This window comes from Macrotis lagotis, chromosome 4 (assembly GCF_037893015.1).
Source record: "Macrotis lagotis isolate mMagLag1 chromosome 4, bilby.v1.9.chrom.fasta, whole genome shotgun sequence".
NCBI lineage: Eukaryota > Metazoa > Chordata > Mammalia > Peramelemorphia > Peramelidae > Macrotis > Macrotis lagotis.
In genome coordinates, this window is record NC_133661.1 from 129,337,178 (window position 1) to 129,354,271 (window position 17,094).

Genomic DNA, 17,094 nt, shown 5'->3' on the forward strand with positions numbered 1-17,094 from the left:
CCCATCTCATGAGATAAGCACATCCGTACAGCCCTAGTTCAGAGATGATAACAGCATCATCCAAGTAAACTACTCAAACATCAGAAAAGTCATTGAAAAGATAGAATGATCTCCATAAGCAATATCAGAGGAGGAAAATGACTTGGAGAGAGCCAAGGGAACACCTTGAGCATATTCACAAAAAAATCATGAAGGTTACCCTGGGTAAATATGATAAGAAAAAAAAAAGGATACCCATTTATTCCTAAGTAAATAGAATCGATCAGGAGATGAACAGAAATCAGCATATCAATCTTTTCATTAGATCAGAATATTGCCAAGTATTACAAATATGTTAACATAATTTAAAGAATAATTGTAAAACAAATGATATTATAATAAAACAATCTTATCCACTCATCTCAGTTGTATTCAGGTCTGGAACATGAATATGAATTACATTACACATTCATGGTTTTCATCTTACCCCTGAGTTGCTCTTTAATCAAAGAACAATTGTCTTGTTAAAAACATTAAAAGCTATTAATGTTGGCTTCCCTTAGGCAGCCTATGTTCCAGATTAAGTTTCCTTTCCCTCCTCCCCACTACAACTACCACATTCTCATGAACAGCCGCCTGCCAAGGGTAGAGATTATTGGATGAAGGTTCAAGTGTTAATCCATGCTCATTTTTAGTCCTAAACCTAAACTGGAGGAAAGAGGAATTCTTCAAAAGATCAATATCACTGATGGGTTTTTCTGGTTGTTGCTTTCACAGGAGAACATAAATCATTCTTCACTTTCTAAGGCTCAAATATAAGATTTCAAATTTTCCCTATAGGAGTATCACATACCTACACCTTGTGCTGATTTTACATTAACTGGTAGAAAACAATTATTTAAACCTTGGTCTGAATATCCCATAATAAGTAAGTCCATATTCTTTTGAGCTACCATGATACTTAACCCATGACAGAATTGTCATTGGAAAGATAGTTGGAAGAAGCTAGGTGGCATAGAGGATAGAGCACTGACTAGGAGTCAGGGGGACCTAAGTTCAAACCAGGTCTCAGACACTTGACACTTGCTAGATATATGATCTTGGGCAAGTCACTTAACCCCATTCCCCCTCAAAAGACAATTAAAAAAAAGAGTCAGTAGAGATAATGGTATATGGTATCAAGGAAAACAAAAGAAGGGATGATTCAGCTTATTTTATAAATAATCTAATGGGAGCATTCCATAGGACCATAATATCCCAGGTATTGTGACTAATACCTTAATACTAATACGTCACTAATTCATCTAATCAAGGATTTTAGTTAATTCAGAGTTGTCCTTCAGTACTTAATAGTGAAATTTGCAATCATTTTAATTGATAAATGTGACTGACCAACCAATGTCCTGAACTTTTTGTTTCTCTGTTGGGGCCATGGACTTGAGAAGCTTACTGCATGCTGTCTAGAATTCATCAACCATAGAAATGTATATCATTACTTAGATTATACAGTCAAAAATTGTTGTCAACCAACCAAATTTCAAATTTTGGCATCAGTTTTTGTATAAACACCAGAGGGCATTACTGGTTTTATTTATTGTTTTGTTTTAGTCACTATGGCTACAATGGAAAAGAGAGGTTGATTTTCATTAACTCAACCATGAAATAAGCATTAGCCTATGATCTCAGGGTCCAAAAGAAATCAGTCAGGAGCTCCCTTAGAAACAAGCAATGAGCCTTAAAGATGATTGTGCACATTGCTGTGTGTCCTGTCATTTCCATTTAGTTTGGCTTTCATAGAACTTTTTTGATTTTAGGGAAATTTAAATAGCGTTAAGTGTCCAATGCCTAGTAATATAAGCAATAGTGAAAGTCTACTGAATGATTAGAATAATTGTAACTCCAATTCATGTGACAAATTTTTAAAAAGTGAAAGCTAATTGGATGGAATCAAAGATTAAAATTGTTTATGAACTTCGGATACCTAGACAAACAAGCATGATTCAAAAAGATAACAATGGTGTTATTATATCATTTAAGTACAAGAATAGTAAGTGGCATTAAAATGAAAATAAATCATTCCTCAGTAAAGCATAAGCAAATATTTATTCTACATGCCAGACACTGAATGTTACTTGAAATCCATATCAACACATCTTGTCTGTTTATTCCATTCAAGGAGAGGAGATTTGCAGTCTTGAGAGATTTGCAGCAAGTTTAGCAGATGAGCATTGGCAGCTAAAGGTTATGGGCATCAATATGGTTTAAGCAGGGAATGGGAGAGGGCATGGAAGGGCAACCAAAGTTACAGTAATAATACACTTACTTGTAATAACAGATATCATAGCCCACCCGAACCCAATGAGGCCTGCCCTGGAGAGCCTCCTTCACTGAATACATGGTCGGCTGCATCCCTACACAAAACAAAGGCAGGTTCAGGTGATAGGACATTTTTTGTTTCCCAGAAAGGAAAGAGAAAGTCAATATACAAACTTTCTCTTTTCACATAGGTTTCATCATCTGTTTCAGCAAGGTAATTTATTTTTCTTCCTCCCAATAGTATTATATTAAAACATTAAAAAAAACTTTTCTAAGGATGGAATCCTAAGCTATATTTTTTACTCTAGGGATGATTCATTGAGGAACATGTTAACTTTTCTGAATCCTTATATCTCTTCTACTATCCAATGAATGATGTAATCTGTTAGGATCAGTGTCTGCAAAAGTTAAAATAAGCCTATTATTGTTATTGTTGTTGTCTTTGTTACTGGGACATTTAATTAAAAAGTTACTTGTATACACATTAGAGTACTTGAGGAAATATAATTCATATAGAATGCATCTCTTTTATTTAGTCTGGATTTAGGGAAGTTGGCATATTTTGGGAAAATGAGAATTCAATAATTATTAGAATTCATATTCCAGCATGTTATAGTGACAGTTATATCATTCAAGATAAAGGCCCTAGGAATCTCTGATGGCAATGTATATATTGAGGTTCAAGTTATATCAGAATCATCACAGGAGTTAAAATATGTAATTATAGAAGTATAGTTTTGTTTCCTGAATGTTTTTTTACCTAATTTCCTACTGTTATTCAGGGGAATCTGGCTTTCCTCTGTGGTTTTCCAAGTCCCTAACTGGATGGTGCCAATAAGACTGTAACTTGCCAATGTTGTGGCAAACCTTTATCATTATGGTTTATTGGATCTGGGAATATGGGGAAACAGAGGCTGTCTACTTACCTGACAATGATAGAGAGAGAAAAGTATAGGAGAAGTCCTGACATTATCCCCTCCATGGGCTCTGAATGTCTGTGGTAATATCAAAGCTTCCTGGGTTTCCCCTTCAAATCATCAGTTTATCATAGCTAGGCCACTAATTTGACATCCAAGTAGTAATCCAAATGGATGGCCCTACTCTAAAGCCTTTTGAAACCAAGGATATGGTTTAAATCACAGAAGAAACTACACTGATCATTTCACTCAACAGAAGTGTCCTTTTCCCAAAAAACTCATACCATAATTGAATTGGCTGTTGACCTTCTCACAGTTGATGACATTGAAACGGTAGGGCCTAGAAGCCTTCATGCTGCTCACTTTGAAGTAGAACCACTGTTGGTGCTGGGCACAGTTCACATCAGCATTAATCAATAAATCATACTCAAACCTGAAGAACAAGACATGTAATGTTAACCTGTAGAGTTTAGAAACATGATCTTACAACTTTGAAGAAGGGGGCAATCTCATCCTTATTATATAATATAGGACTGCTAGCTTTGACTAGGTAGTTTCATCCTTGCCTACTTCAAAGTTGGTTTAGCATCTCTTACATATATATATATATATATATATATATATATATAATATATATATATTACATATATATTATATATATTACATATATAATCATCTTAAATAATTCAATAATCTTCCAATATTTACTGTTCATGGAATCACCAATGCAGAGATAGAATGTACCTTAGAACTCATAGAATACAACCTCCTCATTTTATAGAAAAGGAAACTAAGGCTAAGAAAAATTAAATGATTTGCCAAGGGTCAAAAGGATATCAAATATCTGAGACAGGATTCAAATTCAAGCCTTCCTCATTCCAAGTTTAAGGTTACTGTCCACCACACCACTTAGTACAATGAATGCTATTGACACAATATCTAGGCCTGTATTTTGACTTGCTCTTTTTAAGAGTGATGAGAGATTTGTACAAACCTATCTATATCCTTACCTAGTCTCTTCCATGGCACTTAGAGTGGAAGTATATTGCCATGAAAGAAATCAAATACAGCTGATAGGATCCAATTCAAAACCCCATTTTTATCAGTACAGTTCTTATCACAAAATAAGAGTCACAAATCATGTTCATGATACAGAATACTGAACTTCTAAGATTCCAACATTTTCAAAGACCAAACATTTTCTATTCAGGATTGGGAGTTGGTGGAGAAAGAGAAAGTAGGGTAGAGTAGAGTAATCAAGAAAAAAAATTCATAAGCCATACATCATGGGACAATAATATATCAATCAATATATGTCAAGATCCCCCAACTATTCTTTTTTTCCAGATGATGGATAGCACCCTGGGTTTAGGATGAAGACTGATCTAAATTCGAATCCTGCATTTGACACTTAAGAGGATTATGGCCATAGGTAATGGTCAATGAGCTTCACTTCCTTTAACCATAACTACAAAAGAATAATATTAATATCACTTACCTTACAGGATTTAAAGAGCTTGAAAAAATTTAATATACTATAAAAATGTGAGTTATTAAAGATCATTATTTTAAGAAATAAGTATACCTGCCTTTGTTTTGTGAATTGCACTTTCATCTCATGAATTAAAGGAGTTTGTGTACTATTGGGTGAAAGCAACACTTATGCAGTTAAGTCAATACAAACCATATAACCAAGTAACTATTAAGTAATTTAGGAGGAAGGATGCCCACAGCCAGCATGTATATGGAAAGGTAATGTTTAGGAAGTGACACAAGAGCTGAAAACTTCAAGGGGGAGCATTATAGGCATAGCAGATACCCTGACCAAAGAAACCAGAGTGATGAACTGATTCCACCTACAAGAGCAATCAGTGGCAATGAGAGTTTGTTTTGTTAGATGGATTCAGTAACACAAAGTAGAGAGCTGCTATATGTGGTCCTAATGTTCTCTCTAATCTCTTGGGAGATGCTGGGATAAGGTCCCCACCCTTGTTGGTTGAATAATGAGAGTTTTGCTCAAATTCCCCAGCAGGCAGACATTTGGATGACCTCTCTGGCCTCTCTGCCCATTAAACCAGCTTAGGGCAAAAGAATCTATACTGATAGGTTAAAAATTTAAGAGATCCATAAAGGTACTCAAGTTGTGCAAAGTTCTGGATCACATTGGAGTGTATTATTGTAAACCTCCAGTTGGTGAGCATTATTGGTTATAATGACAATTTCTCTTTACATTTAGGAGATAAAATATATTTTTAGAATTATAAATTTCTAGAGATTTTAGGACCCTTATAAGTCATTTAATCTAAAACTTTCATTTTGTAGGTAGGGAAAGTAAGACCCACAGAGGTAAAGTGACTTGACAAAAAACTGGGACTTGAATCCAGGTCTCCTAATATATAAGTTATATATTTTTGATAATTTCATTTTAGACTCTTCTTTCATATTAAATATTTCTTTTTTGAGCCCTAGGGTATTTATACTTCTGATATGACCTTGGGCAAGTTATTTCATATCCCAAGTCCTCACTTTCCTCATATGTAAAAGGTGGTTCTTTGCTGCTCTAAATCTATGATCCTAAATCCACAATAATTTCCACTTTCCAATAGCAAAATTTTTGTATAGTGGACCCCACTCCTCCCCACACAGATCTTCCCATACTCACTCTCTCACTTGAATGGCCTTCCGTAGGTTTCCTGACTCAAACCCAGAGAAGAACTTCAAGCATTCAGTTGTATCATTGTTTTGCAAGAGCCTGAAAGCAAAAGAAATAGATATTCATATTATTATTGCTCTTATTTTTTTAATCCTAAGAATCCATTGATCTATGATCAGTAGTTAGTATTTTCCCATTGCTTAGATAGTTCATTGCTTCTAAAGTAAGATTTCTCATATATATGTGTGTGTGTGTGTGTGTGTGTGTGTGTGTGTATGTAGGTATATTATATATGCATATGTACATATATATATACATATAAATTTAGTTGAATTTTATAAAAGCTGATTAACTAAAAGTAGCACCCTTTTCCTTACTTGTATCCCCATTACTAGAACCCAAAATATAATGCCACCAATGCATAAGGCTACCTACCAAGGCTCATCTAAACTGAAGACAACTCTACCAATCACCTTATCTGGCTGGAGGAACCGTTGGACATCTTCAAAGATCTTTGTCCTGAATAGAGGGGAAAAAAATCGTAAATTCAAAGTCTACAGCCACTGGGATGTGCCCTAGGAAACTTGCCTTGAGAACATTTTTTGCTGATGAAACTGAAAAACTGTTAATGAAATATTCTGCTCTGTACCCTCCACTCCATTGACTTCAAGTATTTATATTCACCTTCATTAGAAAATTATTATTATTTTTTGCACTGCTCTGGTGTGAAATTTTTCCCCATTTTAATCTCATTCAGTTCATCTAAAGGCAAATCTGTTTCCTTTTAATTTCTGGTACAGATCCATCAGCCCAGGGTAACTTTAATGTTGTCTTTGCTAGGCTCTCTGTTTCATTTCTTCCTCAATGGTAAAACAGCAGAGTAGCCAAATCAGGGCATGTAAGATATGATCCAGTTCACTCAATATCCTGCATTAGTTAGTAGTTAAGTTCCCCATTTTTAAAAAAGGAAATTCCTTGTTTTCTCCTCTCATTTTCTACAAAGACATATTACCTCATTCTTTTATTCTTGAACTATGTTTTGCTGACAAAATAGCCTTCAAGTACATCCTGGCATGTACATTTTTACATCTCCCCAGGAAAATCAACTTGTCCAGATTGAACTCATTACCTCCCCCATAAATTCTGTTCCTGAAGAATTCTCTATTTCTGTCCATAGTACCAACCATCCTCAGTGCCACCAAGGCTGGAAACTTCAGTGTTGTCTCTGACTCATCTCTTTTCTCACCTTCCCCTCTGCCAAACTAATTAATTACTAAGACCAAGAAATTCTATGCTATTTTTTCCATTCTCATTCCTATTACAGTGTCCTTAGTCTAGCTCTTTTCCTTCTTGCCTAGATTATTATAATGGCCTCTTACTTCAGCAATCTCTCCTCCCTCTGGCTCATCACACATATTGCTAACATACGGCTACTAGATTAAATTTCCTAAACCATCATTCTGATCATGCCTCATATCCCATTTCCTTGTTCAAAAAACCTTCCATGATTTCCTACTGCTTACAGAATCAGTCCAAATTACTTTATCTGGCATTAAAGGGCCTGCACAATTTAATCCTTTTTCAGTCATATCTCCCATAAAATATCCTATGTTCCAGTCAGATCAAATTGCTTGTGAGAAACAGTGGCTAGAGCATTGTGCCTGGAGCCTGGGAAAACTGGGTTCAAATTCCCACTTAGGTTGAGTTTGTTTGTTCATTTTTTTAAAAGTGTAGCTGTACCCAAGTCATTTATACTCTTCAATCTCAGTATTCTCATCTGTAAAATGAAAATAACAATAGCCTCAGAAGGTTGTTTGAAGGATTCAGTGAGACAATGCATGTGAAGAACTTTGCAAACTTTAAGAGCTTTATAAATATCAATCATCATCATTATCATCATCACCATTAACCTCTACCTTTGCCTCTATATTAGAACTTTTCCTACCAGCTCTGCTTTTCAACTTTCTACCTCTTCTTAATAACCCATCTTAAATGCCAGCTCTTCCACCAAGTTTTCCCTTATTTCCCAATAGGAATGTAATCCTGGCCTCTTCTGAACTGAACGGCTACTATGTTTCTGTCTTTCTCATCATGCTGTTATAGTTCACTTTTTATTTATCATTATTTCTTACTTTGTGAGTCTCTTTTTTCTTTTTTTACCCTATAAATGCAAGAGGAAAGGGTACACACTTAGTCTTCTTTGCATGTCCCACCACCCCTAGCATAGAAGGTGTTCTATAAATCTTAGTTGGGATTCAGTGACTGATCACCACAAAAAAAAAAAAATCCATCAACCTTTTTCCTACTTCAGCCCCCATTGGACAAAGACAGAAGCCTGAAGGGACAGGAGAGAGTTGGTTGTGATCAAGATCCATCAGGCAACAAGAAGGGAAACACAATTCTTCCTTTGACCAGACAGAATGAATACCATGGTGATTAGGTTTCAGAGAAATATGGGAAAGAGAAAAATTGTATAAGCCAGAGGTGACTCACCTCAAAAATACCTAATCTTCTGAACAGTGTAACATTCAAATAAATATGCACTGTGGAAAGCTTTAATTTCAAAGTGTAAAACCAGAAAGTGGTGCCATTGGGCATAAAAAAAACTCATTGAACGATTTGGCTCAGAAAGGAGTGAAACAGAAGCTGGCAGTGGCAGCTGCAATGGGTACACGCTGAACAGTTTGGAGTGGGTTCTAGCTCACTGTCTGATGCACATGTAAGGTTACTTTTGGCTAAGATGTTTTAAATATAGTGAAAAAAAGTTAAGCATCCTAGTGATGGGATACCAGAATTTCAACCATTGAATTACAAAGAACAGAATTCATCATGTTTTCTCCTGAAACATACTTTGAGAGAATGGAGATAGTAAGGAGATTACTAAATGGGGTGAGGAAGGGAGTTGACATGGTCAGATCTGTGCTTTTGGACAATTACTTTGACCACTGAGCAGAGGTTGGACTGGAGTGAGGAGAGACTTGGCACAGGGAAAGCAATCAGTGGGCTATTACAATAAATTTCCACATGTGAGAAGATGAGACTTTGAACCAAAGTGGCAGAAGTGTCAGGAAGAAAAGAGAATGTATATGACAGATATTTTACATGTGAAAGTCAACAGGATGTAACAACAGATTGGATGGGGTGAGAGCTGGGGAGTGTAAATCAGAAAGAAATCAAAGAGGACACCTAGGTTGTTAACTTGAGTAACTAGGAATGTAATCATACCCTCTACAGTAATAAGAATATTCAGAAAAGCAGAGAATTTGGGGGGCAAATGTAATGAGTTCAGTTTGGGCCAAGTTGAATCTAAAATGTCTGTAAGATATCTAGTTTGTTGTTGTTCAGTCACTCAGTCATATCTGACTCCATGACCCAGTAGAACACAGAACACTAGTTTCTTCTGTCCTCACTATCTCTCAAAGTCTGTACAGGGTTTATGTTTATTTGACCCTTTCCATCCCCTCCTCTGCCATTCACTTTTTCTTTTGCCTTCAGTCTTTTCCATCATCATGATCTTTTCCAGTGAGTACTATCTTGTCATTATTCAACTAAAACATTTAAGCTTCAGTTTCAATACTTGACATTCCAGGGGATAGTCTGAATTAATCTCTAAGTTTTGACTAATTTAATCTTCTTACCATCCAAGTGATTTCCCAAAGTCTTCTCCAGCACCACAATTCAAAAGTATAGTGGTATTCATCTTTTTTTAATAGTCCTACTGTCATAACAATGCATTGCTATTAGAAAAATCATAGCTTTGACTATACAGACCTTTGTTGACAAGGTGATAACTTTGCATTTTTGGTATGCTGTCCATAATTTCCATAATTTTCCTTCCAAGGAGCAAACATCTTTTAAATTCATGACTACAGAGACCTTCAGACACAGATGTTCAATAGGCAAATGAAGATGCAAGACTAGAATTTAGGAGTCAAGTTAGGATTGGATTAAATTGATCTAAGGATTATCAATATAGAGATGGTCAATGAATATTTGGAAGTTGAAAAGATTACCAAGTGATGTAATATAGATGGAGAAAATAAAAGGACCAAGGACAGTCTTGTGGCACACCCACTGCTATCTGGCATAACCTGGAAAAAGAGCTAGCAAAGAAAATTGAGAATGAGTAATCATAGAGGTAGGAATAGAATCAGGAGAAAAACAGTATCATGAAAACTTGGAGAGAAAGTAGTACCAAGAAGTAATATCAAGATCTGTACTATCAAAGGATGCAGAGATAGAAAAGATGAAAATTATTGAGAGAGGGATGCCATTAAGTTTGACTATTTGTAGATCACTGAACTTTGAGGAGAGCAGTTGAAGTTGAATAATAAGGTCTGATGCCAAACTAGCAAGTTAATAAGAAAGTAAGGGGAATAGAAATGGAGGTATTACTTGTACAATCTGCTCTGGAGTTTGACAACAAAAGGAAAGAGACATAGAACATTAGCTAGTGAAGATAAATGGATCAAATGAAAATTTTTGAGGATGAGAGAGACATAAGTGTGAAAAGAAGCAGGTATTAGACAGAGATTGAGGATAAGAGAAAGGCTGGAAATGATAAAGATGAGATGAGATATAATGGAATAACTTTATATTGCAAAGGAGGTATGCCTTGACAAGAGGGTCATCTTTCCACGTGAGACAAAGGTGAATAAGGAAACTGAAAGAAAACAGCTGAGTAATATGATATGAGGAGGAAATCAGAGTAAGAAGTTCTTGATGATAGACCTCAATTTTTTTCAGAGATATAGGAGGCAAGGTCCTTAGCTGAGAGGTTTGAGTCCTGACTTTGCCAGTAAGTAACTACATAACCTTGAGTCAGTCACTTTATCTCTGTGAATCTCAGTTTCTCTGTAAAATTTTGGGAATAGATTACACGACAAATTAGATGACCATTTAAAAAAAAATATGGTAAACAAGGGATTTCTTTTGAGTAGAAATTGGACTAGATGACTGCATGGTTCCTTCTAAATCTTAGATTCCAAGATTGAAAACTTTAGATCTTCTGAGATCCCTTCAGTTCTAAACCTATGCTTCTATAGTAATTTATCTCTAGATTTACTTTTTTCTACTTTTCACCACTACTTTACCCATCCAATCTATACTTTCCCATCAAGGAACTTCACAGAAGATTCTATATAGATATTACTCATTGTCTCCTGACAGCAAAGTGACCAGCAAGTAGATCCAGTAAAAAAACAATTGTCTATGTCATCAGGTGGATAAAAGAGTTCAATGATTCAATGGTCTATTATCATTATTGCTGCTTCATCTTCATGGCATCACATCTTAGCCACAGAGAATTTGTAGATTTCTTCCCAAAGTCAGGAAAAGAATGCTCTCACTTCCAACTATTATTAACATTATACAGATGCTATTAGTGGGAGTGGAGGAGGGATACTATAGTTGATTATGATTGTCTGAGTATTAAAACAAGTTGAAATGAATGAGAAATTAGTACTCAAAATTTCAGTAATATTTCTGATTTCTTAACTCTATTCTTTGAAATATTGGTTTTATCAGAAATTGTTATTATGCCATAGATTCCTGGAATTTGTTGTTATCTATTTTGAGGGACTCCTAAATAAGGTTGGATTTTTTTATTTAGACATCTCCCCAAAATAACTAGACAACAACAAAAGTAACAACAATAGCAATAGCAACATCACCTTTGAATTCCACATTTACGTTCCAACATGGTCTGAGGAAAGGGTGGTGAGTGATGACCCCAGACATCCGGAAATGCTAACACCTTGAAGCCTGGCACGGAGTTAGTTCCTTCAGCTTTGGCTATATAAGTATAGGGATTGTGGAAGGGAATATCCATGGGATGCCTCTTCAGAAATGTAGACACAGTCTCTGAGGTTTCATCAATCCTGATGGAACTGGAAAGGAAACTATTCTTATTTTGACAGAAACACACTTCCCCACACCAGGGAGGCTCTTTGAAGGATGCCTGGGTCTTGGATACTTCCCTGCTGGAGAAATCTTCTTCTTGATCATTTGATGATAAATATGGACTTATTTTGCCAGGAACCTGTTCTTCATAAGTTAGATCCACAGTGGACCTCATTATCTGTAGCTGCTTCAAAGGAGATTCCTGTAAATTTGTGTCCCTTGTTTCTAGCCCCTGGGGGCTTTGGTCCTTCTCTTGACAATATGTCTTTGATGACAATGTCTGAGTAGGAATGTGGCAAAAGTAGGTGCACTGATGAATTCCTAGTTCCTCTTTAGAGCTCATTTCATCTCCAGACTTGGACTCAAGTTCCTTCAGATTCAAATAAAGAAGAGTCTATTTCATTATTCCTTGTTATAAAGGTAGCTTGACTTAGTAGATAGAAGACTGTGCTTAGAATCAGAATCAATACAGATATAGATGTAGATATAGTCATATATTTTAAATATATTTATAATCTATATAAAATGGCTTTCTTTTTCAATGGGGCAGGAGAAAATAAATTTGGAACTCAAAGTTGAAAACAAATATTAAAAATATATGTAACCAGGAAAAAATAAAATATTAATTAATAAATTAAAATCATATATTTATTAAGTATATATTGTATACCAGGTGCTTTAATAAGCCTTAGTGATATAAAGAAAAGGGGGGAAAAGGCACTGCTCTTAAGCAGCTTATAATTTGATTTATGTATGGATACATATATATATGCATATACACATGCACATATATTTGTACATATACATATAATAGTAACACATAGATATATAATTACTTTAAACATATAGTATAGCTATAAGACATCCTTAGAAGGAAGGAATGGGGACAGCTAGGTGGCACAAGCCTTGGAATCAGGAGGACCTGAATTCATATCCCGCTTTAATAATTACCTTGTTGTATGATCTTGGGCAAGTCACTTAACTGCACTGCCTTGCCAAAAAAAAAAGCAAAAACAAAAAAGGAAGGAATGGCTTGTGTTGAAATCCCACCTCTCCCATATAATATCTGCATGATTCTTAATAACTAACCCATTTAATCTTCACGTGTTTCAATTAACCCCTTAAGATTCTAGCAAGTCACACATGAACTGTAATCTTTAGTGCTATAGGAAGTTCCCCATTCACAGCTCAAGAAGTGGAGAACTGAGAAACTCCCTCTTCCAGCCCCAACTCCCCCCACCACCTCTACAATTCCTAAGTTGCCAAATAACAACCTTTGCTTATCTTCAGATAAGAAAACAAGTCAAAGAAGAAGAAATGTAGTTCATTAGCTGTACCACCATCTTCAAGGTATTAGACATGTCAGAGATATTTGAAAAGTTTGGGGCAAATGATGAGATAGTTCAAAACATAGTATTTTACATAGTTTTAGCTCTTCTTCTGGCCATTCATCAGGTAGCTCTAAAGTTTCTGTCAAATGATCTAAAAAATGAAATATATTGAAACCTGGGCATCATTAAGGAATTGATCAAGTCTCAGTCTCTGAATTAAGTTTTCTTAATTCAGGGGCAGCTAGGTGGCACAGTGGATAAAGCACCGGCCCTGGAGTCACGAGTACCTGGGTTCAAATCCAGTCTCAGACACTTAATAATTACCTAGCTGTGTGGCCTTAGGCAAGCCACTTAACCCCGTTTGCCTTACAAAAAAAAAACTAAAAAATTATCTTAATTCATGAATTAAGCAGGATCACTCTATGACTAAAAACATGAAAAAAATCATATGCTCTGGTACTTGATTAAGGCAAAGGTAGCCTCAAATAGGATGGGCAGATATTACTGCTTTAATATATCACAGTGCTATATCATTCCAAATATTTTTTTTTAAATTCCAAACATATCCTATAGTATAATGCTGCCTTAGTAGTCACTGGGAGAAAAGATATATGGTAGTTAGGGATTTTATAGTTGACTGTGGTAGTTAATAATTAAGGTCTAAAACAAAGTTCTGTGAAATCTCTAATAACTTTAGGGAATGAATTAAATTCTTCAGTAGAGATTTCTCTTACATTTAGTCAGGAAAGAATTGGCAGCCAGTTAATGGTCAAATTATGATCAGGTTGAGATGGAAAGATACCATACTAGACTAGTTGATAAGAACTGGAAACCAGGGATGGAAGTAAATAATCATGTGGAAATTTCACAGATGAGTTTGTAAAATGTTGCAGCTACCACCTTGTGCTATAAACAATGATCTCACAAGTATTTTTCGGAATGAACAGATAAAAGAGACCTAAAGGAAACATCAAAGTTGAAAGACTGGCTTACGCAGAACTGCTGTTATTCTAATTCTAGGATTAAGACCCTCTATACTATAAATGATCAATTGTATTGCCACTGACTACAGGAATTGTGGGAACCTGTTTCTATCCTCCATTTTCAAAAAGACTTTTTATTTGTAAGTTTTCCATCCTTTAAAATTGACCTTTCCAGAATTTCTACTTGCCACCTGGTTTTAGCTCAATAAGATGCTAAAAATTCCAGTAACAGATTGCTAATGATGATCAATAATCCCCATCTGGAACCTTTGTTTGGTCTCCAATGTTCTCTATATTATGATATATCACAAGTATACAACATCATACCTCCTCATCCCACCCCAACTCAGACATAGACATACCTGGAAATTATGGGTGAGTTCAAGACACATTGCCTCATACTGTTTCAGCTCCTCTTCTGTCCAGTTAAGAACTGGTTTTGAGGTAAGATTTTTCAAATCTGTTTCCAAGTCATCATCCTTTAAAAGTAAATACAGAAAGTGCAATCAAGGAAACTACCAGTATAGGTACTGTTACAAGTTAGTTAAATATTCTTGATTATTGTAAAATTCCAATGCTGGAAAGTATAAGATTATATCTACTCTATATCCTCACATCTAGTAGTACCATTTTGTCATTATTGAGTTGTTTGAGTTGTTTTTAACTTCCTGTGAACACATTTTGGGGTTTTCTTGGCTAAGACACTGGAGCTATTTACTATTTCCTTCTCCAGCTAATTATATAGCTTTGATATTTGTCCTTCATTCTTTTTTTTTAGGTTTTTGCAAGGCAAATGGGGTTTAAGTGGCTTGCCCAAGGCCACACAGCTAGGTAATTATTAAGTGTCCGAGGCTGGATTTGAACCCAAGTACTCCTGACTCCAGGACCGGTGCTCCATCCAATGCGCCACCTAGCCGCCCCTTATCCTTCATTCTTGAAGAAAACCATGACATCCGGAGGTGATGCCATGACAAGTATATGAAGTGGATTTTGAGGAAGGAGGATGCTGTACTAAGTTACCAGTCTCACTGTCTCTTCCAGAGTCATCTGGATCCAGTGACCAGCTATGGATCAAGATGACTGAAGATGACCTTGGATGTGAGGTATCAAGGTCACACAGCTAGTAAGTGTCAAGTATCTGAGACTGGATTCAAACTTCCATCTTCTTGACTCCAAGGCCAGTGCTCTATCCATTTGGTTACCTAGCTGCCTTTTTTTTTAATAGAGGAGGAATTGGGCAAAGAGAGTTAAGTGACTTGTCCAGGTACACACAACTAGTAAATTCAGGTCCTCCTAGTTCCAGGACCAGTACTTTTTTTTAGATTTTTACAAGGCAATAGGGTTAAGTGGCTTGCCTGAGGCCACACAGCTAGGTAATTATTAAGTGTCCAAGGCTGGATTTGAACTCAGGTACTCCTGACTCCAGGGCTGGTACTCTATCCACTGCACCACCTAGCCACCCTTCAGGACCAGTATTCTTGAGTGATCCTAAATCTTGCATTTACCTTCATAAATGTTTCATTTCCAATCTTTTAATTTTATTGGGGAAAAGCCTCAGAAGCCTTTTTATGATCCCAACAATCCTAGAGTAAATTTCCCAATATATGTGTTGTAGGAAGAAGGAAGGAGGAAAGGAAGGAAGGAAGGAAGGAAGGAAGGAAGGAAGGAAGGAAGGAAGGAAGGAAGGAAGGAAGGAAGGAAGGAAGGAAGGAAGGAAGGAAGGAAGGAAGGAAGGAAGGGAGGGAGGGAGAGAGGCAGGAAGGAAATAACTATTTTTTAAGCATTTACTATATGTCAGACACTCTGCTAAACATTTTACAAGCATTATATCATTTTATCCTTACAATAACCCTGGAAGGTAGGTGCCATTATTCTCCCCATTTTACAGATGATGAAACCAATGCAAAGAATAAGTGACTTGCCTAGTGTCATAAAACTACTTGTGTATTTGAATTCATTTCTTCCTGACTCTAAGCCCAGGATTCTATCATTCTATCCACTATGTCTTCTAGAATATATAAACTGTTTTGTTATATTGATGATAGCTTTGTGAGGAAAGATCTCTGTCTCTATCTCTCTGTCTCTTTCTTTCTCTCTGTCTCTGTCTCTCTGTCTCTGTCTGTTTGTATGTCTCTCTGTCTCTGTCTGCCTGTCTGATGTTATCTCTCTCTCTCTCTCTCTCTCTCTCTCGCTCGCTTGCTCTCTCTCCCCCTCATTCCTGTCTCTGTGCTATCTGTAGTCTGATGTCTATCTCTCTGTCACTCTCTCTGTCTCTTTGTCTCTGTCTTCCTCCCCCTGTCTGTCTCCACCCTACTTCGCTTTCTCCATAATAGGTACATAAACAGAGATTTTAGTAAGAATATGAAAGATAGGGCGGCTAGGTGGTGCAGTGGATAAAACACCGGCCTTGGAGTCAGGAGTACCTGGGTTCAAATCTGGTCTCAGACACTTAATAATTACCTAGCTGTGTGGCCTTGGGCAAGCCACTTAAACCTGTTTGCTTTGCAAAAAAAGCTAAAAAAGAAAAGAATATGAAAGATTGATTAAGTCACCTTGAGCTCCTGTCAGACTGACCCCTGAACAACAGAGGGTAGGCTCTAGAAAGGAGAATGGAATATGTGGACCAAAATTTGAAATCTTATAGAATAAAATGCCTAGAACCTCAGAGTGAAGGCCCAAGTGGCAGGCTGGCAGACCAAGTTCTCTTTGCCCAGTAGAGAAAACATGTAAATAGAAACAACCAGAGTGACTGATGAGTATCCATGAGCTCCACCCCATGTTTAACTTAAGCTGTCCTACCCTGCATTAAAACATTTGTCAGATGTCATGCTTTTTTCTTTGACTTGAGACAAAAACCTACTAACTTCTAGAATCTGAAATTATACAGTGGCAAATCCAGGTATGGTTATATAGATAGCCTTATCTTCCTAGATAAAAGATGTATACCCTGCAGGTGGCAACAAAGTGGACTAAAGCTGTATACTTATATTTTTTAATTCAATTTTATTTTATTT

The 17,094-nt window shown here is 36.3% G+C and overlaps 1 protein-coding gene across 4 annotated transcripts in view; it reads right to left on the reverse strand.

Annotated features, from left to right (window-relative positions):
* The window catches only part of AGBL1 (AGBL carboxypeptidase 1), a 1,019,050-nt gene that overhangs the window by 816,237 nt on the left and 185,719 nt on the right, over window positions 1–17,094 (reverse strand). For 3 of the 4 annotated variants that reach the window (XM_074234135.1, XM_074234137.1, XM_074234138.1), the window contains 6 exons: window positions 14,443–14,559; window positions 11,538–12,136; window positions 6,301–6,384; window positions 5,875–5,964; window positions 3,497–3,645; window positions 2,303–2,390 (listed from right to left, as the gene is read on the reverse strand). In XM_074234135.1, the coding sequence (XP_074090236.1) occupies window positions 2,303–2,390; window positions 3,497–3,645; window positions 5,875–5,964; window positions 6,301–6,384; window positions 11,538–12,136; window positions 14,443–14,559 (1,127 nt within the window). The remainder of the gene's footprint in view (window positions 1–2,302; window positions 2,391–3,496; window positions 3,646–5,874; window positions 5,965–6,300; window positions 6,385–11,537; window positions 12,137–14,442; window positions 14,560–17,094) is intronic. The other variant, XM_074234136.1, reaches the window with a different exon arrangement.